General features: G+C 44.8%; 1 protein-coding gene across 1 annotated transcript; it reads right to left on the reverse strand.

The window, feature by feature from the left end:
• Nucleotides 1–3,549: 3,549 nt before the first annotated feature.
• Nucleotides 3,550–14,127, reverse strand: atp6v0c (ATPase H+ transporting V0 subunit c). The gene is made up of 3 exons (XM_033040659.1): nucleotides 13,882–14,127; nucleotides 7,741–7,924; nucleotides 3,550–4,319 (listed from the first exon to the last, which is right to left on the reverse strand). The coding sequence occupies exons 1-3, from the start codon at nucleotides 13,955–13,957 to the stop codon at nucleotides 4,115–4,117; spliced, it is 465 nt and encodes a 154-aa protein (XP_032896550.1). The 5' UTR covers nucleotides 13,958–14,127; the 3' UTR covers nucleotides 3,550–4,114.
• Nucleotides 14,128–16,279: the final 2,152 nt, after the last annotated feature.

Below are 16,279 nucleotides of genomic sequence, written 5' to 3' on the forward strand. Positions count from 1 at the left end.
GCACATGGATATGCAGGGAATGGAGAGAGATATGGGCACTGCGCATCTATCGTCTATCATATTGTTCAATTTGTACTGTACATATTCTGTTGTGCTGCAGCAAGTAAGAATTTTGTTGTTCTATCTGGGACATGAGACAATAAAACACTCCTGAGTGGCAAAGGGTGGAAAAGAGGCAATGATATAAGGTTGGAGGAGTTGAGGGACCAGGCCTCATAGGCAGGACTCCAAATCACAGATCACCACTAAAGGTGAGGCTAAAGGCAAGGGTGGCCAAGAAGTTTCTTCTTGCTCACAGCAGCAACGTTAATTCCTGTGTGTGATCCGACGCAGTTTGTTATAAATCACCTCCTCTGCAGTGTCCTTAGGATGGCACTGTTATCTGTTCCATGACACAGAGAAAGTATCCCAGGTGCTATCAAGGACAGCAGCTAAGCTGCTGCCTCACAGCAGAGACCTAGGTTTGATATAATTTCAAGTGCTGTTTGTGTGGAGTTTGCATGTTCTCCCTGTAACCACATGGGTTTCCTCCACATTTCAAATTCATGCAGGATTTTAGTTTAATTGACCCACTATAATTTACTCCTGGTGTAAAGGGAGTAGGTGCAAAAATTGGGTAACAGAATTAGGGTGATGGTCAGCATGGACTCCAGGCCAAAGAGCCCGTTTCCATGCTGCATGTCTAGAAAAAAAAAAGAGCTGATCAAATTCTTGGGCACTTTCACCTCTCACCTGAAGCCCATAATCTTCCAGTTCTTGATTCTCCTACCTTGGATAAAAGACTTGCTCAGGCCATCAAGTCCTGGCAGCAGCCTCATAAATTTTCTTTGCACTCCTAAGCTATTCTTAGCATTTTAGGATTGACAAGCTGATTGTGTGAATTAGACACCAGGAACTGCAGATGCTGAAATCTTGCCTGGAACTTAGTGCTGGTGTAACTCAGCAGGTCAGGACCTAGATAGACGATGTTTCAGGTCAGGACCTTCTATTTGGCTGCAGCTTCCACTGAAGGGGGACAAACCATGCAGTGCTTCCCTGGAGCTGGACTGAAAGACACTAGCGGAGGAAAGGTTGAAGGTCATGGATCATTCTGGAGCAATGACAGACACAGGATTAGGGACTTCAGAGAATGATTAATGAGCTGTTACCAGCTGGAAAATAACATCACACTGTCCCTGCTGTTGTCCTGGGGTAGGCTGGCAAGAGCAAGATTGGGAAAATAAAAATGTCCGTGCCAGTGACTTTATGAACAAGGGAAAGTTGTGGCAAAGGAAGTTTATTTAATCAACTGCAGCATTGTCCTTGCTGAGGGGACACAAGAAGATTGAGACAGATTGAATATTGGAATGGAAACTGAAATCTCATAAATTTAGTGAATAAACAGAATGGATAAGGGGCTTTGGGTTTAATCAGGCGACTACTTTTAACATTGTATTTGGTTTAGGGTGGGAAATTCCCCCAATACTACACCGGGCATTATCAAAAACCATTCTTAAAGCACTCCAGAACTTGGGAGGAACCAAACACAGCAGTTAGGGTGAATGAAGTTTTATGGTAGCAGGATTGGAAACTGTACAATCCCTCATACAACTCCAGTGCCAGCCTTGGATGCAAAACACAGATGACAGCGGTACATCGTAATTGTTTAACAGGAGGCCTATGGATATATAAAGAGTAAAAAAAGAGGCACGAGTGGACTTTGGGCTGCTGGAGAATGATACAGAAGTGATAACTGGAGATCAATAAATATCTTTTTTGCATCAGTCTTTACAGTGGAAGACACCAACAGTGTGCCTGCAATGCTAGAGAGTCAGGGGGTGGAAGTTAGTGGAGTGGCGATTACCAAGGAGAAGGCACTAGGAAAACAGAAAGGTCTGAGAGTGGATGTCACCTGGACTGGATGGACTGCACCCCAGGGTTCTGAAGGTGGCCTTAGTGTCACTAAAGTTTGGAAATAGAAAATTGCAAATATCACCCTGCTGTACAAGGGAGCAAAGTAGAAGAACAGAAACTATAGGCTGGTTAGACTGACTTCTGTGGTTGGTAAGATTCTAGAGTCAATTATAAAGGATGACATTATGCAGTAGTTCAAAATAAAATAGCCCAAAGTCAGCATGGTTTTATGATGGGGAGATCTTGTCTGATGAATCTGCTGGAGTTCTTTGAGGAAGTTAATAGCAAGACAGAGAGGAGGGAGTCTGTAGATGTTGTTTACCTAGATTTTCAGAAGACCTTCGATAAGGGGCCGCACGTTAGACTGTTGAGAAGACGAATGTCCATGGTATTAAAGGGAAGATACTAGCATAGATAGTGGGTTGGCTGGATGGCAGAAGGCAAAGAGTTGAAATAAAAGGCACTTGTTAAAGTTGGCTGCCAGTGACTAGCGGAGTTCCCCCGGTGCTGGGGCACTTCTCTTCATGTTGTACATTAATGATTTGGACAAGGATGTTTTGGATATTCTGTTTAAGAATAAGCAGTAAGCCATTTAGAACAGAGATGAGGAAACACTTTTTCACAGAGTTGTGAGTCTGGAATTCTCTGCCTCAGAGGGCAGTGGAGGCCGGTTCTCCGGATACTTTCAAGATAGAGCTAGATGGGGCTCTTAAAGATAGTGGGGTCAGGGGATATAGGGAGAAGGCAAGACTTGCCACACCCCCCCCCACGTGAATGTGGCTTCAGGCACAGGTGATCAGTTTACTTTAGCGATACAGTGCAGAAACAGGCCAGTCGGCCACCTAAGCCTATGCCAACCAGCTCTACCGTTGCGCCACCATATCAAAGCATGAAGCAGAACTGCTGATATATGGCAAGGCACATTACAACCTGGTGCTTGCCTCCATCTTGTAGACTGGATAGACTCGGTTTGTACTCGCTAGAATTTAGAAGATTGAGGGGATCTTATAGAAACGTACAAAATTCTTAAGGGGTTGGACAGGCTAGATGCAGGAAGATTGTTCCCGATGTTGGGGAAGTCCAGAACAAGGGGTCAGTTTAAGGATAAGGGGGAAGTCTTTTAGGACCGAGATGAGAAAAACATTTTTTACACAGAGTGGTGAATCTGTGGAATTCTCTGCCACAGTAAAGTAGTTGAGGCCAGTTCATTGGCTATTTTTAAGAGGAAGTTAGATGTGGCCCTTGTGGCTAAAGGGACCAGGGGGTATGGAGAGAAAGCAGATACAGGATACTGAGTTGGATGATCAGCCATGATCATATTGAATGGCGGTGCAGGCTCGAAGGGCCGAATGGCCTACTCCTGCACCTATTTTCTATGTTTGTACAAAAAGTAGAAAATGGAGCTCAACTCAAACCAGCATTCGATCAGGGTTCTGATCTGGATCAGCAGGTGACATGGTGGGTGATTCTGCAGTTTCAGATACTGACTTCAGCACCACAGAGCAACTGACACTTTGCACAAATCCAAGTAGCAGGCTGGTAAATCAACAATGCTGGCTTCCAGTATGCTGCTGCCACATGTTTGTAATTCCAGCAGGATAGATGCTCTTGAACCAAAACAGTGTTTAGATAATAAAATGTGAGGCAGCTGCCACATAGTGGAGGAGATTTTTTTTATTTGGAAACATCAGAAGTGTGAAGCCCACAGCTGGTTGCACACCTTATGATTAGCCATACATTTTACTACTGGAAACATTTACATGTGTCTCAGGATGTTAAAAACACAAGTAGAACTCACTCCAATACCAGTACACAAAAGGACTATGATCAGATCCAATCGTTACCAATTATTACATCCAAGGAGATCTGAGCAACACAGTTACTGACAGTGCAACAATCTACTATATCATGGGGACTCCAGAAATCTTGCTCCATTATAATAATGTATGAGTATCTTAAATAAAATCCAGTGAAAGAAATGAAATTTACAATTCTAATTTAATCTGAGTGCTCCTCAACAGTAATATGGATTGGAAATTGCACGCGTGTCTAGGAGCCACTAAACCCAGCTCTTAAAACCAAATTCAATACCTAATACACACACGACAGACAAATCACTAACATTGTGCATTTACAAGAGATTGACTACCAAATTGAGACAACTGTACACATTCTGGAGTTAAGACCATTAGAATGGAGCTGAATGTTATATTTGTGAGATTTATTTTGTGGAAAGGATCAGAGCAACAATCAAGCCATACAGTCCCAACACTTCAGCAAAAATAAGGATGAGGATCATTCCGACAAATAACCTCGGCTGCTGTGCAGTTCCTCGTACTCCAGCATCACCTACTATGCCAATAGCAAAGCCGGCAGCAAGACCACTCAGTCCCACGCTCAATCCAGCACCGAGCTGCAGGAAGCTCCTGTAACACAAAAAAAAAGTTTAAACCGTTCGACCTGCTGAGAAAGCTAGAGACCACACATCAATGGCTCGAGTTGTAGAGTAACACCAAGTGAATGTTCACACTGACTTTACACTCAGAGCTCCTTTAGTCTATGGTCACCACAGGCTAGTGTGAGTACTGAGGCATGGTCACAGGCCAGAATAACCCACTGCAGGCAGGGAATGTCACATCTTTACATTTGGAATGAAGCCCACATTCAGGAGAAGTGGGCATGTTTAAAGCCATGGAGATGAGTTACCAATGTACTAGTCAGGTTAATAATTATCCACAGACATGCAACATACACAAAAGGAATTCCAAAGGATCTGTGCAGAAGGTCCACGATGGATGTTAGATTTAAGAAGGTGCACATGGAACACAGATCTAGTCCTGCAGGATGATAAGAATCTGAATGTAGGCAGCATCAGATTTAACTAGGTAACTTCTACATTGTCTGAGAAACAGGTCAGAGAATAAATACCCTGGTTCAATGGTTAGATGATGATCATCATTGATCTAGCAGAATTTCTAGTCAATGGATTCTTTAACACAAACTTCACTATAGAGTTCAAAATTTAACGGCAAGGGCAAAGTTCAGTAACTCGTGCTATTATTAACTATGGCAAGGTCAAATGTTTGCGAACTACACAGACTGAATGATGCATGTAGATGATTTCCAATGGCAATTCTGATGTCTGATAAAGTATTTAATACCCATAGTCACCCATTCTAATCAAATGTTACAACTAGAAGGTTTAAAGCCAATATTACTATACGTGTAGGAAGGAACTACAGATGCTGGTTTACACCGAAGATAGACAAAATGCTGGAGTAACTCAGCGGGTCAGGCAGCACCTCTACAATATGGTTACATTGGCAACCTGCAGAGATTTCTAATCAAGCAGGTACACAAAATTGCTGGAGGAACTCAGCGGGTGCAGCAGCATCTATGGAGCGAAGGAAATAGGCGACGTTTCGGGCCGAAACCCTTCTTCAGACTGATGGGGGGTGAACTAGACCTTGAATTTCTAATCAAGCAGATAGCCAGCTTTACTGTCAAAAAGACAACCATATATTGTTTCCAGAGAATATGCAATATCTCTGCTGGTAGAGCCGCAGCAGAGGCACTACCCCGATAGCTGGTGCGAAAACCTGCCTGCCCAGCATGGACTCCTGGCTGCACCCTGGACAACGCAAGCACAGGACATCCCCGAGTCATGTCAGTGCTTCTCCATGTGGAGAGATCAAGTGGATCCAGTGCTCCCAGCCCAGCGAGCTTGCTGCTGGAGACATCTGATCTAGGAAAGCGATACAGCAAAAAAAGAGAGCAGCTCAAAATCCCACATTGTAGCAGCTAGCAGCCATGCCACCCACCCTGGCCTGCCCAACGTCCCTCACGTGAGCCATGGAGATTCCTTGCTGGGTTCAGATATTATGGCTGTGCTATAAACCTCCGTGTGCAATTATATAATGACAACAGAGATTCCATTAGCCATCTTGTTTCTGGGAATTCAGAGACTCATGATCAGGTATAACTCAGCCACTAATTCCAAAATTATATCTCATCTTTGACAGAGGTACCACTAAAGGCCAACAAATACATGAAGGCAAACAAAGCTGTAATAGCATCACATTGTCTCTACCCAACAATGACATCAGGATAAACAGGAATTGCTGAATTCAACATCTATTGTTACACGATCTATGCCGATTAATACATCAAGGTAGCAAGAGCTCCTGTATCTCAATATTAGTCCCAATCTCAGTTTTATGCCAAGGGCAGATGCTCAAAGATCTGAATTCTTACACAATAACTTACTCCATATTTACTTGTTTAGCTGCTGCTACTGATTAATTGTACAAGCAATCCTCAGCAGACCCAAACCAATCGACAGGTAACATTAATCTATTGATTCTGTTCTCACCGCACAACTATGCTGAAGGGAACAGCACCACAATATTTTACAAACAGTAGCAACAAGGCTCCAAACACTTTAGTGAATTTCCTCTGCACAATTCAGAAGCATCACCTAACTAGACCTTGAACTCAGCACTGCAGCAAGATGGGTCTCAACCCAAAACGTCACCTATTCCTTTTCTCCAGAGGTGCTGTATGACCCGCTGAGTTACTCCAGCTTTTTGTGTCTATAGTTTACACCAGCATCTGCAGTTCCTTCCTTCATAGATTCATTTTATGCCTGGTTTCTAACAGCAGTCACCACCTAAAAATGCAAAATGGTAATTTGAAAAAGGCTCTAGAACAAATCTCCTTCTGGCTCAGGGAAATAATGCATTTAGGGGCAATTCATCCAAGCATCAAACCACAAACTCAGAATTTTCACTATATGATAAAAGATCCTTTGCCCATTCCCTGGTAGCCCCAATATCCCATTCTACAACTGTAGAACAATTAAAAATTTTTTTTTTTTAACAATGCCTGTCCCTGCCCAGTTGTGGATACTAGTTAGGTCCTTATTTGGAGACGTCTGCAAGATCACATTTTCTTGTCACTTCAAGTACACCTACAGCAATCTATTTAGAGCCAGACTGCTCCTCTGGAATAACATGCACAACATCCAAGCCAAAGTAAAGCTAAAAAGACTAAAGCAAACTGCAGGCTACATGACACCACACCTCAAAGGTCACTTGCAAAACATCAGGTGCTGCTAGGTAGTTCTCCAATTTGGCTCCACCTCTGCCACAGACTCAATGATAGTATTTACTTGCCACTAAATTATAAAGCACCAGTGAGGCAAAGAGATTAAAGTGTACAGCTACCGCTTAAAATGGTGTATTTTGCCAGTGACAAATTGTTTCTGGCAATCACAGCTGCCATCTTGATTTCTGGACATTAAAATAAACCAATTTTAAACAGTGCTGTCTGCTACTAGGCCCATTCCAATACTGTACCCACCAATATGCCAATTTCAGAATACTACTCTTGTTTTGAAGACAAAGTCCTAGAGCTTCCCTTCCACTCCCCTCTTTCTCATACCCACTCCGCTCCCTGCCACCCCAGTCCTTTCCATCTATTTTTGTCAAAGGCCTTTAAAATTATTTGACAAGCTCTGCCCTGCAATTACTGCCAACCCTTTCTTTAGGTATCGTGGAGCAGCTTATATGATATCCACAAATATCCCAAGGACAACCAAGGCAGTTTGTAGACCCATTACCACCAAGATGGCGGCTTACAATCATCTAAATGGAATAAGCCCAAAACGCACGCACTATGGGAAAGACAAACATTAAAGCTTCAGGTTGCAGGTTCTGGAGGCAGTCTGATCTTGACTCAGTATGAATGTCACCTTTCTACAACACCCATAACTATTCACTTCCTTATGCTGACAAAATTAGTTAATTTAATACAACAACCTGTGAAGTATCCGAGCGAGAGACTTACTTGAATAATGTTATCTTTTCTGTGAGTGAATTGGCAATTAGCACTGCCACCACCAGTCCATAGATAGCAATGATACCTGCCATGACGACAGGGATGATGGATTTCATGATTAGTTCAGGCCTCATGACAGACATGGCAGCAATTCCTGTACCACTCTTAGCCGTTCCATAAGCCGCTCCTAGAGCTATGGAGGAAAGAGGCCAATTAAACACTTGTTCAAATCCAATATATTCCCAGTTGTACAAGATGCTTTGAATGGTTCACACGTTGAAAATAAACTGGTACATTAGCTGCAACACTGCTCAGGAGCAAGTCAGAACAGCGGTAACTGGAAGCAGAAGCTAGAGAAATTATTCATCAACATAATTCAGTGTACTGCTTCCACAGATCTGCAGCGTGCACAGGAAGGCAGCAGATGGTCGAGTCAGCTGCGATCATTGTTACTGGCAAATCATCCATTTTAACCAGAATAAAATCCAATAGAAAGTTTAAAGATTGCAGAAAGGAATGCTCAAAATCTTCATATGATCCAGAATATAGAAAGTCTTGGACAGGCCTATTACCACTCAGCCTCAATGCCATCTTTAACCAAAGAGCAAGTTCACTGTGAGAACTACAGCCCACAAATGTTTTTAACGTCAATTTTCAGAGGTTTAGATAGAACTAAAATGCACCATTTGCCAATATCCAGGGCAGAGACCATAATCTATAACCTATGGGACTCTTCCAATTGAAAAGTGGGGTGGAAAATTACAAATAGGAACAAGTGGTGTGCAATGTTTGATCTCAAATCCATTTGCCATTTGATTGGATCAATTACTGAGTTACTCCACCTTCAATATAAATCAGAAATCACAAACTTGAATGAAAGACTGAGGAATTAGTGCAGCCATTTACAATATAGTCTCAAAAAGATAGGATAACAACCCAATCTCTTTGCATCACTTTATCTGCAGGTAGGTTCTTCAAGTACATGTCATTACCCGCAACCATCTCCTTTGGTTTCTGACATATTTCATGCATGCCAAATTAAATCTTCCCCAGCCTTGTTCCAAAATTAAACACTCTGCCCCATCAAATCTCCACAGCTACAATTTATAGTCCTTTGGAATATCTTATATCGGCACCTCTCCAATATAAACACCTTCACTGGAATTGTGACTAGAATTATGTGCAATACTCAAACTATCATGAAACCTGGAGTTCTAAAATCACCTCAAGCAATACTGGAATCGCTCAGCTAATATCTCATGGCTTGATCACAACTGCCATGCTACTTAAGGACCTTGGAAGTACACGCCAAGATGCCTATTCCACCCCTCCTTCATGCAATGTATTTTAAGCGGTTCTCAAATGCAAGGCTTTGTCCCATTCCACCAGCCAAATCCTCTCCCTTGTTGTCAGCCCAGTACTGGCACAGCCTTCAGTCACACCCATTCTCTGGAACTCCCATACCGTTCTTCCAATCTTAAAAAGGATTTGACCTTGCTGCGTCATTTCTAATGCTCAATCATTTTCATAAGGCACCTCAGACCAACTCTGGGCAACGTGCAATGATTAAAGGTTATAAACCAGAATACAAAATCATTTCAGTAATTTTATGGAACCTCCACGATTGTGGAATGTACTTGTTGAAACTACAGGAACAAAACTGGATTAATAAAGCTGTGATTATAGCAATCAGAACAGCATTCCTTTAAGCAAAGAGCTGAAGACAAAGCAAATGACAGCATACAAATCCAAAGTCAACCAGTTCAACTGGTATCCATTGCCATTTGTTTCCCTAAACTGGGCCGTTCCACTTTCAAGGGAGAGGGAATATTTTAGTTGTGCAAACAGATTAAAACCCAAAGTTATTAGTCAATGTTAGGCGATGTTTTCAACTTCCAAACCAGTTCTAGCAAGCCACAACCAAAGATAACTTTTGGATTTGGGAAGAACGCGTTTCAACAGCTCAGGACAAGATTATTCTGCTACGGTTTAAGTCTACAGCTGCTTTGAGAAAATAAATAGCAAAAAGTTATTTAGATCAACTTCAAGGTTAAGGAGATTTACAACATTCCTGTCGCTTCCATCTAATTTCCTTGAAAGCCACTCATGCACATCAACTCTACTTTGATACTCGTACCATGTACAGAAACGGGAGCTGACCAAGTTAGATGCAAGTTTAAGATAAATGAACAATTCAAATCACAGAACAATGTCGTTAAGCAATCTGGCAAATCATTAATCTAACCCAAACCAGCTTCATTTCAACAAGTGACATTAAATGAGGAAGGGCACCACCAGACATGATGGTCGGTGGGGACGCTACAAGCCGGCGCCCTGTCAGCAGCGTGCCCGTTTTTTTCTACTTTTTTTGTTTTTTTAGTATGTTTTTAATGTTCCTCTGTGCGTTTTGAGTGGGGGTGGTGAGGGGGAAACCACTTCGGTCGCCTCCTCCACGGAGAGGTGACTTTTTCCAGGTCGCCTCCCCCGTGGCCTATCAACAAGGATCGGCGCTGCCTTTCCCGGAGACGCGCCCGGGGCTTCAGCGGTGGGCGAGCTCTCGCTGGGGCTCGCCGGAGGGGAGCACTCCATTTCGCTGGCCCGTGGCAGCCGGCAGCCTGAAGCCGCGGTCTGCACAGCTCCAGATGGCGCGGCGTCTAGAGCCCGGGATCTCACGTTGGGGACCCGGGGCGTAGAAGAAGCTTCCGCCGCTGGCCCGCAGCCAACTTCTACCGCGGGCGCGGCGACGACTTACCATCAGGAGCGTAGTCCCTCGCCGGGGATCCCTGGAGGGGAGCTTCGTCTGTCGGCCCTGCAGTCTGCGGTGCTTCTGGCTGCGGCGCGAACTTTAAATCTTCGACCGCCAGCCTACACCAGCCTGAAGCCACAGTCTCCGGTGGGGAAGAGCCGATCCTGGACTTACCTTGACTTTTACCTTGTCCTTTTACCATCTGGACGCCCACAGCGATGGCTGCGGAGGGTTGAGGTCCCGACCACGGGGGAAAATGGAGGAGGATTGGCCAATTTCTGTGCCTTCCACCACAGTGATTAATGCTGCGGTGGATGTTTGTGTTAAATTTTTATTGTGTTTGTGTGTTCTTTATCATTGTATCGCTGCTGACAAATTCATTTCACTTGCACTTTATGTGCAATGTGACGAATAAAACTGATTGATTGATTGATAGTTTAAGCTATTCTAAATATCACATATATTCAAATGCAAATATCCTGAAGGCAGCATTTACCTAGGCTTTTTCCAAACAGGCCATTTGCAGCTCACTTTACTTCAGATTGCTAGCATCTCATGAACCCCCTCCACCGTTAATTTTATATAGTTAAGAATAAAATGTTGGAACAAGCTGGCGGGAATCTGAAATTCAACGGCAATATGCCCACTTAACAAGCTTGAAGATTTGTTTAATCTAATGTATGGGTTGTGTAACGAAGAAACATCAGACAGGCCGCACCTGTACCACTGAATGCCAAATGACAACTTAATTCGAGCAATATCCGAAGGAATAAAAAGACTGGTGAAAGAACTCAGTGAGTCAGGCAGCATATAATTCAGTCCGAAGGGTCCTGACCCAAAACCTCATGCCCATTCCCTCCACAGATGCTGCCTGACCCACTGAGTTCCTCCAGCACTATTTTTTTTTGCTCAATACCATTTGTCTCTACAAGATCAGAGGGATCTTGGCAGGGTAGATGCAGAGGGAACATTCCCTCTGCTGGACAATCAAACAGCAGGAATGAAACAGAAGGCAGTATTTGAGAGTTGATACTTTGGAACTCTTAAGAGTAGTGGAAATTGAATCTGAACAATTACGGCAGAGGAATGAAGTGTTATGGAGGACTAGGCAGGAATGCAGACTTGGTTACAATCTGCGATCGTATCAAATGCCAAGCAGCGTAATACTACCGTATACAGATTGTATCATCCCCAATACCAACCATGATCAAGGAAACTGCATGCTCCGAGAAGAATTTGATTTTTGCCAATCTACAATGTTTATGTTGTCAAATTTATCATTTTCTTAAATACATTACGGGAAATGGTACCTCTATAGTGCTGCCAGTCGGCATTTACCAGTCATACCATCCAAATGCATGATTGCAAAAATAATTTGAGCCATTTTATTGGCTCAAATAAAATGTGGCCAATTTCAATCCCCTAAAGAGGATGCTGCAGCATTGCCTGGCAAATGACATTATCACTTTTCACATAGTAATTCCAGTGATATCAGATGCAGGAAGATTAATTAACAGTCCCAGTGTACTAAACATTAGCAGAGTTAAAATGTTTTGTCTGGAACCCGTGTAACACATTGAAGTCTAGGAGTGGCAATTCAAGGACAGCATGGCTGTTACAGGCAGTTCAAAATGAACGAGAGAGGGTGCTGTGTGCAGAGGCCACAGCCAAACCTCTTGAAGAATCTGCATTTATACTACAGCATTTGTTACCACCAATTTATGTCCTCGGGGTGTTCCAGTACTATTAGTATGAGCACTTGCATGCAGTTAAATTCTACACAGCAATGACTGGACAATAGAGATAAACATTGACCAGGGATAACTTAGTTCAAGTAGTGCTAGGGGACATTTTATGAACAATAAGGGTTGATGTTGTAAATGTGAATGTGAATCTGAAATTGTAAAGTTTGACATCTGTTCAAATGTTAATTTTGTTAACCAATTTGTGGTTGATCATTGCAGATGAGGTTGCATGCTGATAGTGTAAGAACTGCAGATGCTGGTTTAAATCGAAGGAAGACACAAAATGCTGGAGTAACTCAGTGGGTGAGGCAGCATCTCTGGAGTGAAGAAATGAACAACGTTTCGAGTCGCGACCAGACTACTGATAGTATGTCTCAGATGACAACCAAGATAACCGGTTACTGGGTAGTTCCGACACAAAAAAACACTAGCCATTTTTCTTACCACAGATATTTAAGATTTTTCAGCAGTACTTCACTCAGTCTTGGTTAACTCAATTAGACTTTTTCATTTAACAGGGTTAAGGATTTCACTGAAAGACTTCCATAAATTGTCACCTCCAGTTTTAGGAAAGTTTTACAGTTGTGTACACCCAGGCCAGCTATATTGCTAAATTAGTCAAAGAAAACCACAGCTCTAACTTGAACTTTAATGAGACCATATTGGAGATTGAAATAATGGTTTAAGAAACAAATCTCAAGAGGCCAAGGGAAGCCTAAATTGGTGTTCACTTTAACAAACCAATCATCTATCAGGATTACAAAGAGGACATAAAGCGTGGAGTAACTCAGCAAGTCAGGCAGCATCTGTAGAGAACATGGAGAGGTGATGTTTAAGATTAGGACCCTTCTTGGTACCTTTCCACACCTTTGCAATGACAACTCAGGTCAGTGCCTGGGGATATTTTTGGAACAATAGACAAGCCTTTGGTTAAACATCCACTTCAAAGACAGTATCTCCAAAGGCTTGATATTGTAAATTTGACATACTCAAATGTCAAATAAAAAAACAGCAATCCAAAATGGCAACAATTTCCTAAATTACACGCCAGTTGCAGCTCAAATTTGTCAGTGCTAAAACTAGATCACACCTCCTATGCAGTCAAACATACGGCTCTGCAAATGATCATGCTATACAAAATCAATCCTATAACATCCCTAGAAAATTTGCAACGTCAGTCCGATAATTTCAGTGACGTGGCAGAGGCTTTGCTCTTTAATGGCTGGAGGACAGAGCTGATCTTTGAAGATGCAGGATGTCATCCAAATATTTCCCAATTAGAAAAGATAGGAAAATGTTGCAGTCCACGTAGGTGAAACCCGCACCCAAGTCATATGACTGACTCGGGACTCCCCGCTCCGGAAATTGCCGAGCGCTCACCGCCTCCGCGCTGCAGCACTGTGCCGCCGTAAACACCCGAGAGCCGCCTCGACAACCACGGAATGAGCCGCAGGGGCCCGAACCGTCGTCGTCGAAGAAGGAGCGGCGGGCGAGGGGATCCGCCGCAGGAAGCGACTGAGGCGAAGAGACGACATGACAAGTACACAGTCATTCGCGGCCATTTTACCTGCATAAAGCCCCTCAGCCCAGGAAGAGCGCGGTCAGCCCAGCCCAGCCCAGCCCGGTTCTCCTCCCGCCCGCCCCCGAGGCCGCACTTACCGCTGAACACCATGGCGGCCGAGGCGCCTATCACCCCGAAGAAGGGCGAATACTCGGGAGATTCAGCACTGGACATTTTGTGTCAGGTTTCTAGTGGTCGGCTCTAAGATGCGGTTGGGTTGTAGTTGCTGTGCTGGTGGACTGGCCTGCTGCCCACCGGTTTGTTTGTTCGCACACGCCGCTGTCACACACACACACTCGCTCCCACTCGGCTCCGGCTCCGACTAAATACAAACCCCGACAAAATGGCGGCGTATGTGGCCACGTGACCGCGCCCGGGGACCGCACCACCGCCGCCGTCCGGGGGGGGGGGGGAGGGGGGTGTATGCACCCGTTCAACACAATTCTCATCTCCCGTGCACCGATCTCCCTCGCTACCATCGTCCGATGACAAGTGTTCTGCATGGATAATTTCGGGTCTTTGTTGCGCTTGCTATGATGTTTGCCAGCTGTATTGCCTCCCTGCTTCCCCTCTCTCCCTGGCCGCTGTGCCGGCTGACGATTGCGGGCGTGGCTGTGAATGAACAGGGGGAGGCGGGAGTGAGTGGGAGCCTTGCGGTGCATGCATTCGTTGGGGAGCCTTGCATAATGTAGGAGTCGAGTGGTGAATGCAGGAGTGGGAATGCAAGATTCGAGAATACATTAGAGGGGGAAATACAAGAGTGGTGGAACCTTGTAGTGAATGTATTAATGGTGGGAGTCTTGCGGTAGGCTATCAACGACCTCCTCACCTCTGCTGACACTGGTTCCCTCAACATCCTCATCCACCTCGACCTGAGCGCAGCCTTCGATACAGTGAACCATAACATCCTGCTCACCAGACTCAAAGACCTCGGCATTGAAGGCTCTGCACTCAGCTGGCTCCGTTCCTACCTTTCCAACAGATCCCACTTCATCTCTCTCCACAACCACACCTCTGCTACAGCCACAGTCACTCAAGGCGTTCCCCAAGGCTCCGTACTCGGCCCCCTCCTCTTCATCATCTACATCCTCCCCCTTGGTCAGATACTCCGCCACTTCAATCTGGACTTCCACTGTTACGCTGATGACACCCAGATCTACCTTGGCACCAAATCCACCCACAACCCCCCCCCCCCCCTCCCTCTCCCATATCAACTCCTGTTTGTCAGCTATAAAAACCTGGATGCAACATAATTTCCTCAAACTCAACAGCGATAAGACAGAATTCCTCCTCATATACTCCAAAGCCACACTCAGCAAAATCAATAACCCCACTCTCACCATCGACGGCACCACTGTCTCCCCATCTCCCCAGGCCCGCAACCTTGGCGTGATCTTTGATTCCACCCTCTCCCTTGAGCCTCACATCCGCCATGTCATTAAAACCTCCTTCTTTCATCTCCGCAACATCGCCAAACTCAGACCCTCTCTCACACCGCCCGCTGCTGAAAGACTCATCCATGCCTTCATCTCCTCCCGACTGGACTATTGCAACTCACTTCTCCTTGGCATCAGCTCCACCTACATCAACCGACTCCAATTGGTCCAGAACGCAGCCGCCCGACTCATCACCCATACCAAATCCTGGCATCACATCACTCCAGTCTTCAAACAACTTTACTGGCTTCCCATCTCCCACCGGATCACCTACAAAATCCTGATCCTCACCTACAAAGCCCTCCACCATCTGGCCCCCCCCATATCTCATTGACCTCCTCTCCCCCTACCAACCCTCACGGTCCCTCAGATCCACATCAGCCGGTCTCCTCTCCATCCACAAGTCCAACCTCTGCAGTTTTGGGGACAGAGCCTTCTCCAGGGCAGCTCCCAGGCTCTGGAACTCCCTCCCCCAACTGATCCGCAATTCCGTGTCCCTCACCATCTTCCAGTCCCGCCTCAAGACACATCTCTTCACCTCTGCCTATCCTTAGCCCCACGTCCCCGTCCCTTTTCATCTGTGCATTAATTGCCTCATACGGTGTTTTGTATTGAATTCTGTCTTTACTTTGTGTACTAGTCATGTCTCTACTATTTATTTCATTCCCCTTACATGTTTTTCCTCTACCTGCTCAATTTTTGTAAGGTGTCCTTGAGACTCTTGAAAGGCGCCCATAAATAAAATTTATTATTATTATTATTATCTTGCAGTAAATGCATTATTTGGGTACCCTTACGGTGAATGTAGCCGGGGCGAGCAGTGAATGCAGCGTTCCTTACGCCGGGCTGTTTCAGCATGGACATATGCCTCATATCACACCACCCTACATTTGTAAAGCATCAGATGCACAGGCGGTGAGACTTGGTTGATCGTGCCGGACGGGGTGTGCAACACTACGCTGATATGCAGTCATCTCCCTCTGACGACATTCAGGACACACGATCTCAAAAACATAGAAAGTAGGTGCAGGAGTAGTAGGCCACTCGGCCCCTCGAGCCA

The sequence above is a fragment of the Amblyraja radiata genome, chromosome 22 (genome assembly GCF_010909765.2).
Source record: "Amblyraja radiata isolate CabotCenter1 chromosome 22, sAmbRad1.1.pri, whole genome shotgun sequence".
Taxonomy (NCBI): Eukaryota; Metazoa; Chordata; class Chondrichthyes; order Rajiformes; family Rajidae; genus Amblyraja; species Amblyraja radiata.